Source organism: Sesamum indicum, linkage group LG3, assembly GCF_026168435.1.
Source record: "Sesamum indicum cultivar Baizhima isolate 11 linkage group LG3, ASM2616843v1, whole genome shotgun sequence".
NCBI classification, from domain to species: domain Eukaryota; kingdom Viridiplantae; phylum Streptophyta; class Magnoliopsida; order Lamiales; family Pedaliaceae; genus Sesamum; species Sesamum indicum.
The window spans coordinates 26,386,466-26,394,575 of record NC_142659.1 but is presented as its reverse complement, the minus strand read 5'-3'; the positions used below and the strand labels follow the sequence as shown (position 1 = coordinate 26,394,575).

At 34.0% G+C, this 8,110-nt stretch overlaps 1 protein-coding gene across 1 annotated transcript; it reads right to left on the bottom strand.

The window, feature by feature from the left end:
• Positions 1-436: 436 nt before the first annotated feature.
• MAP2B (methionine aminopeptidase 2B) lies at positions 437-6,912 on the bottom strand. The gene is made up of 12 exons (XM_011075730.3): positions 6,753-6,912; positions 6,379-6,528; positions 5,734-5,770; positions 5,525-5,632; positions 4,753-4,852; positions 4,497-4,642; positions 4,288-4,379; positions 4,085-4,179; positions 3,860-3,956; positions 3,059-3,202; positions 2,749-2,966; positions 437-872 (listed from the first exon to the last, which is right to left on the bottom strand). The coding sequence occupies exons 2-12, from the start codon at positions 6,509-6,511 to the stop codon at positions 762-764; spliced, it is 1,281 nt and encodes a 426-aa protein (XP_011074032.1). The 5' UTR covers positions 6,512-6,528; positions 6,753-6,912; the 3' UTR covers positions 437-761.
• Between the last annotated feature and the right edge of the window lie 1,198 nt (positions 6,913-8,110).

Here is an 8,110-nt window from a genome sequence, read left to right as displayed (position 1 = left end):
AGAGGTGAAACTATGAAAAGTAAACAAACTTCTGTTCCTAATTTAACCCCAAGGGCACATTTCTATAGTAAAGATGAAAATGAAAGAAATCAGAAATCTGTGTGCTAACTTTTCTTCCATAAAATTCTTTCAACATACTTGTTTGTTGGTTTTAGCAGTAGCTTTTTTCCAGTTAAAATTTGAGTGAACATAAACTAATACCGGAGTTCGAGTAAACATAAACTAATACCCGAGTATGGGATTTGAAATACATCAGCCTTCACCTAATCACATGGGGAGGAAGAAGCAATTTGGCCTAACATAGCTTCAAGTGTATGCAAATCTCAAGCAAATTCCGCCCAAGTAATAGTAGTGAATCAGACATATTTGGCAATGAATCGCACAACAGGGAAGATGTGTGCACGCTCGTGTGTGTGTGTGTGTGTATTAATTCCAATTCTGAAAACAGCAAGCTGGTAAAATTTTGTTGGGAAAGTACAGACAAACGAATTGAAGGCCCTGCTCCTTCCAGGTGTACAGCAAAAATTACCACTTATACTGTAGGAAAAAGAAATATAAAAGAAAATTCAACGATTTCAGTTGATACCAACAAAGAGCTAGAAAAAAATATATATGTTGATTTTCATCAAAATACGAGATCAAACAACACGAAAACCATGAGGAATGAAGTAAAGTCAGTGGAGGAAACTGGTATAGTAGAAGATTTAATTAGCTCTAAGATCCTCCTGGAATCACAGCCCTTGTGCACATTCGGTTCTTCATCAGTAGTCATCTCCTCTTGATACCACTTCTTTGCAAGTTGGACGAAGTAAAATTGTATGCTCGAACTGAGATACATAGCTGCCCTTAACATCACAAAGAGGAGGGTATGGCTGCCAAAGTTTACACAACATAATATACATCAATTAGTAAAACTGTAAAGGAAATGAGTAGATAATATAGGCAAAAACTAAATTGCCATTCATGCTCACAGAAGATTCATGTGATTTACAACATTGACATCTGATGAAAATCCAATCTGAGTAACCAAGCACCAGTAGTGTCCCCTCATCATTATTTGTAACTTATGGGGAAAACATATATAAAAACACGCTAAGAAAACACCTAATCCATTTAAATCTTCAGAATTCAGAGAACATCTTCTGGTTGATGAAACGACAATAAGATCAAAGAACAGTGTCAAGTGCAAAAATATAAGAAATTTTCACTTACATGGTAATAGATCTATACTCTTCATGTCAGTCATAAATTATACAGCTACTATAAGAATTCAAGATCTACTGCCTGAATATTCTGTCTTGGGCATCACTAATTTAGCAAAACTAGATAACCCTGATGATTATGGAACAACAAGAAAGCTTTCATTGTGCTGAAATGTCAATCAGAAGTTTCAAGCCTTAATATGTTGGCTTTCATTCACCATTCTACCCTGAGACTGAAACTTTGACTTCTTTTGAAGTAAGATGATTTCTGGACCTCTACTCATGCCGGAAGCCAATTATTCTCTAGCATGAGCAAGTGAATTAAGCCGAAATTGTATGTCACAGTCAGAATGAGAAAGCCAGTGCCAATGGACACAATCCCTTGTCCTATACAGGGACAAAGGCTTATTCGTATTAATATTATTTTTATAAAAAAAAAAAAAAAGCGCAAGACCACCCCCACAATGGGGGGAATCGACAATTTACTGCGAGATGTCATCTCAGATGACAACTTGCAACTTTTCTTTTTTAATAAAATTATAGAATTCGTCATCTAGATGACAACTCGTATAATTTTTAAATTTAAAAAAAAAATGGCTGGAGTCATCATTTGAAATGACAACTCCAGGTCATTAAATGAGATACAACTTGGAGTCATTAATTTAAACAACTGTTAATGATATTAATATTAAACATAACAATAATATTTTTTTATTAAAAAATGTAATATATTATTAAAAATAATTAATTATTAAGCATTACTTAAGAATTAATTAGCATCAATTATTGCTTATAAATTAGTAAAAAAAATGTGAATTAGAGTCAGTAAATGAGGTAATGACTCCAAGATGTTACCTCATTTAACGACCTGGAATCGACATTTAAAATGCCGAGTCAAGCAGTTTTTTTTTAAGTATTAAAAATTATCAGAGAGTTGACGACTCGCAGACCCTTAGTCTTGCCTTTTCTTGTTTTATAATAATATCAATATAAATAAGCCCATAGGTAAGCGAAGCACCATGCTGGAGTTGCCCCATCACACCAACATGACAGCAGGAAATAAATAATATGACTTCACTTAATTCAGATCATTTGTTTCATTAAGTCAACATCTTTATCCAGCATAGCTACACTTCTAGAACTGCCTTGAGACCAAAGCCAGCTTATAGTTCACAGGCAGTGAACTATAAATCTTTGATACACTCATGTAATGACCTATCTACTTGTTTCACTTTCAACTTCAGGCCTCAATTTAAGAAAGGAAGGGAAGAAACATCCATTCTATTTCAAGCCAAGAATGCCTTAACGTAAGCTCAGTGCATTAATCCTGATTGACAGCCATGCATTTGAAAACAGTATCTAATCTTGAATTGTCATTTTTAGTTACAAGACAGCCTATCATGACATGAAATCAAGCCTGAGGAGTTGTCAGTTTCTCAATTCACTACTGATGTTTAGAATCTCAAGGCAACAATATATCTTTTTCCTTACTTTAGGAAACAACATCTGTTTTGTGCTTCTAAAACAATACACCACATAGACATACCTGAACAATGCCAGCATCACACAAATTCTTCAATGCCATCAAATATTTAGTTTCTCCAAGGCGATCGAGATAACGTCTGCAGAAAGCCAATGTAGAGAAATTTTTATTAATTGTTGCCAATAGTTGTTTCGCTCTGGGCAATCGCAGCGGGATGTGACCAACATCAAAATTCTTCATGTAATGGCTGCATTCTAGATCTTCTCTAACATATCCCTTCCCTGCACACCACAAGAGACAGGTAAATGTAACATGCATCCACCACAATAGATTCAAAAACTTCTCACTCAAGACTCAACAGAAAATGACATACCTGTCGATCCAAAAGTCTCGATTGCATAAAATTCACCCTCTTCCATTTTTGTTTGCTCGCCTCCTTTAACTATAGGAACAGATTTCCCCGCATGGATTTGATAGGGCCCGATACTATGCCCATTCAAATTTCTGATACTTTTAACTGTCAGAACAGCCAAACCATCCCGATCAATAGGATAACTTCAGCCAAAACGAGCGCATGAACAATAATAAAAAAGGCTACATCACTTCTAAGTACTTTTGACTAGATATTGCGTTATTTTGCAAGCTTCACATCTTTAACTGAGCAACTAAATTATCTATGTTTTGTTTCTTTCAAGCTCCAAGGAAATTATAACCAAGAAGCCCTTCAATTCTAGAAGTTGAAAAAGTAATTTTTTGTCTTATCTCCCACTACTGCAGGCTTATGGTCAAGCTTTCGAGTGAGAACAGGTGAAGAAAATGAGAAGACATCCTCCGCAACTGAACTTTATGAAATCCTGAATATCAGACAAGTTGCAGCATGATGATTCAATTTCATAGATGTCAACAAAATACCACCCCACGTCAACGGATCAAACAGATTGGCTTCACCAAATCAACTTTACATTCTAGCAGTGCCTCATTCCTCATATAGCAGTTAGCAGGTAAACATGCTGGCCGGAGTAAACAATAAGAAAGCAATGTATTCACCTAATTTAGTCCCTGATATTTGTTATTTGAAGTAAGAAAAGGTTGTGGCAACCAAACAAACTGGAACATCTGCTCCTCAAAAAAGTGATCTCAATCAAGTTGCGCATGTTGTCAGTGAAGTCTATACCTTGGAACACCTTGCCATTAATTTCAACCTCGTACGATTCCATCACCTCCTGGATTGCAGCACCAACATCACACAGGCGTACATCGATTCCAGCCTCCTGTTTTACAAAAACAACTTACGCTTAGCTCACTTCTTGTTACAAGAGATTTTACCAATGTAAGTTTACAATTCACTCTAAAATTGGTCATAAAATTTCATGCTTGTATAAACATGTCAGCAACTAACCTTAATTCCTGTATTCGTAGCCTCTCGTGAGGCCTCAAGCAGTGGATTGAACATGGGGTTGAACGCCACAGTAAATGCACAGTCCACAATATGCCCTGAAAATATAGTAGCAGCATCATAACCAAAATAGGAATACAAATTTAAAGAGCATAAATTGTCTTACAAAATCATCCCTCGACCTTAAACTAATGAAGATGCATTACCATCAATGTGAGTACCAAAGTCCAGTTTCATCACATCATCATACTGAAGCACAGTTTTATCGCCAGTATTTGGTGTCCAATGAGCAGCAACCCTGCAATAAGTACAGAAAGAAGGAAAAATTAAAAAAAAAAAATTATTGAAATGAAGAACATTCTTAAGCCTCAAAAACTAACACAGACAAACTAAACAAGATTAGAGTTCCCTATACCAGTTCAATGAGCATCCTGTAGGAAATGCAATGCCAGCTTGTAAACCATTTTCTGATATTAATTTACGAACTGTATTCTCCAAGGTCTCACAGAGGTCAGTCATCAGCATTCCAGGCTTCAAAATTTGCCTAATATACTTTCGAACCTATCAAGGAGGTGATTCAGAAGATGAAAAACTCTGATTTAGAACTAAAGATTGCTCATATTTCAATATGAGCACAAGAAACACTTGCATATGCTAAAAACTAAAGCTACCTGACGGTGGACTTCTGCTGCTTGGCGAACTGAATTATAAATTGGTTTTTCCAACCGCTCTAGTTCTCTTTTTTCCTCAGATGTAGTTCTCCACAAATTACTACAATGAATGATCATTTATAAAAACACCTCTTTTAGGTTTCCCACAATACCAAGCAAGAAGGAACTGTGTGAAAAATAAACACACACCTTCAATGTATTCAATGAAGAGCTCTGAATATCAGAACATAAATAGTATATGAATTTTAGTGATGATTGTAGCATATGAAAACGAAAAGGTGAGGCCAATCCAATTTAATAATGTTGATAGCACCCAGAGGAGAAGAGAAAAGAAAAGAAGAAAAGTAAAAAGGAGTTGTTCTCACTCTTGGTTAGTCTCCAGAAAAAGAAACGAAAAAGAATAAAACATTCATTGACTAGCGACAAACTTTCTCCACTGAGCCAAGAGTCATCTATTTAGATTCCTAGACATTTCAACTTTTCATATGCTATATATGCAATATTATTTTCTAAAAAGGTAATTCTTTTAATATCTTTCAAATTATGAAATGCATCCAGCATGTCTAACAGGGCCAAGCCACTGTGGGCCAGGGCTGTAGTTCCAAGTCCACAAAATCTTAGGACTCGGATCCTAGGCTTTGCCAAACCCGGCTGAACCAAACATACCCCCATCCCTCACTTTTTCCTTTTTCATCCTGACTGATAAAGAAATTAAATGATGTATGTGGTAAAACAACCACTGAAAGGTATATTTGATCTTAATCAGACATACTCATCCTTATACTGTTGAATTTCACCCTCTGGAAACTCGCCAGATGCAAAAAGCTCAGCTACAGGAATTGATGGCGGATCAGTCTGCTGAGGGGGTTCTTTTTTCTTCCTGCAAATTGGGAAAACAGTAGTTAAATATGAAATGATTTTAAAAGAACAATAAAAACATAACAAAGAAAAGGGGGAATATGTGAAAGGTTTTCATCTCACTTGCTTTTACTTTTCTTCTTCTTCTTCTTTGCTGCTTCTATAATGATGAACATGCAATCAATGTCAAGTATACACAAAACGGAAGTTAATACAAATCCTAGACAGAACTAGAAAAAAAATCCAAGAGCAGAAATGGTATGTACCACCCTTTAATCAATTTAATAGATGCAAATTAAAATAAGAGAATACAAATCACTCACCCTTGCAAAATCAAATAACATTCTCCTTCCGCCAAAAAAATTAAGTGTAGTTTTCAGTCCTATTTGTCCAAAAATGCTTGTCATCTACTATACAAATTACAAAACCTATATTTATGGAGAATGTAACTACTTTACCCTTCAATTCTAATTTTAAAAAAGGAGTCAAATCATTCTTGCCACAACACAATGCCGACAAATTTGGAAAAGATTTACAGGCGATCCAAGTCGAATTATTCTAATTAACAAGCTCTATCACAAGTCTATAATCTTTCCGAAGATATAAGTTTGAAAATACTCAAAAACAAATCATACAAAAAGGTCACATGATTGTCACAACACCAGACTTCAAAGGAAAAACACAACACACCTAGAAAACAAAAAACAAGTACAGACAGACCACCATTCAGAAAAAATAAATATCCAATGACCATTAGAATAAGGTTACCTTGGGGCTCATCCAAACTTAAGCCATCAACTTTACCCTCAACCTCTTCTTCTTGCACAACCTTACTGCTCGCTTCACTAGAAAGCTCCGGTCCTCCCACCTCCACACGAATATCAGTGGAAACCTCTTCCATCGTCGTACCAATCACCACTGCGCAAACAGCAAAAATATACACTACATATGGCCGTTCCTTTTACTGGCGAAAACAATTGACGCATGCAAAAAAAACGTGCATAAATACATAAAATAAAACTAGGGTTCATGTGACTTTAGGGTTTTGAGGAAACCTGAAACCATGAATCAGTTAAATTTACAGAAAACAAAAAATGGAAAAATCAAAAAAGACAAATTGTTTGAGGGAAGAGCATACAAACCTTACGAGCAGGAGCAGCTGATGGAGACTTCCAAGTTGGGGAGTTGCGACACGGAGAGCAGAGTGACGACACGGAGAGCGGAGTGGCGATTTCGTTCAGCTTTGAGTGTTTCCTCCGTTTCTTCTCTATTCTTTTATTTAAGTGTGAATTACACCGAAGACATTTATCGTCATTATAATATGATTATAATTATAAATACTAAAAGTTGCTCATTTAAAAATTATAACTTATATTACGAACTATTTGTAAAATTCTATATATTTAATTAAAATAATCACAAAATTTATAAATATATAGATGTATAAGTAAAGATACACACGCATCGAGTATATAATATAAGTTTTATTATATTTATTTAATTAAATAAAAAGAAAAACATAAATTAATATAATAAATTGACTTTGTTTGGATGTGTATTAAGATACATTATTAATTAAATTAATTAACTAAAAAGTATGATTATTGTGAAAAAGTTAGCTTAATTGAAAGTCATATTTTGCCAGCCAAAATAGTTATTATACGAGTCTCCCCTCATATTAATAGTATAAGTATACGTCCTGAACAAAAATAGAATAAAATATTGTTATATTTTAATGATAAAAGATCTCTTTTAAATTTTCTTTTAGAAAAATAAAAAATGATTCCTCGTCTCTTCCAAAATTTGAATTAGTAATTTATCTTTTATAAGAACAATATGCCACAGTTAAGTCACTTAATCAGGGCCAAGATATGTCCAAGGAATTCTTCCAACCTAAACGTAAACTTATATCATAAGACATTTTTTGTAATGAACAAAAAGGTAATAAAGGATGTAATTGTAATATTTTTAACAATTTCAATATTTCAATTAATAATAATTAGGAGTATTTGACTTAGATCACAGTCCTTCGTTGAATATATTTAATATTTATGGGGGTTATTCATAAATATCCTAAAAATAGTCCATTATTCTTAAAATCAATTAAAATTACAAAAAATAAATAAATAAAAATATGACAATACTCATGTGTTTTTTATTCTGATGGAGTATAATTGAATTCGACTCAACCTAGATACTCAAAATTAAGTTAAGTGATTATTGATCACTCGAAATCAAATGCCTAAAATCCTAACGTGAATCTATACACATTCAAATATTTTGAATCATTTATGTTTGGTAAGAGTAGTTATATTTATGATAGTCGATTTTAACTTTTTTGTTTTTAGCTTGGTATATGAACTCAAATTCAATATGATTAAAATGTTACAGGATTTAAATGAAGAGTGAAGTGGACAATTGTAACAAACGCTCTACCCCCTCGTTTATTGTCCAAGTTGAAATTGTAACAAATCATCACAGAAAAAGAATCAATTTATAA

What these genes read in the sequence shown, in the direction of transcription:
- MAP2B (XM_011075730.3), bottom strand. Translation starts at nt 6,511, where the DNA reads ATGGAAGAGGTTTCCACTGATATTCGTGTGGAGGTGGGAGGACCGGAG. An exon ending in AAGAAGAAAAGTAAAAGCAA is followed by an intron (nt 5,633 to 5,733) that starts GTGAGATGAAAA and finishes CCCAATTTGCAG; the next exon opens with GAAGAAAAAAGAACCCCCTC. An exon ending in CTTTGGTACTCACATTGATG is followed by an intron (nt 4,180 to 4,287) that starts GTAATGCATCTT and finishes CTATATTTTCAG; the next exon opens with GGCATATTGTGGACTGTGCA.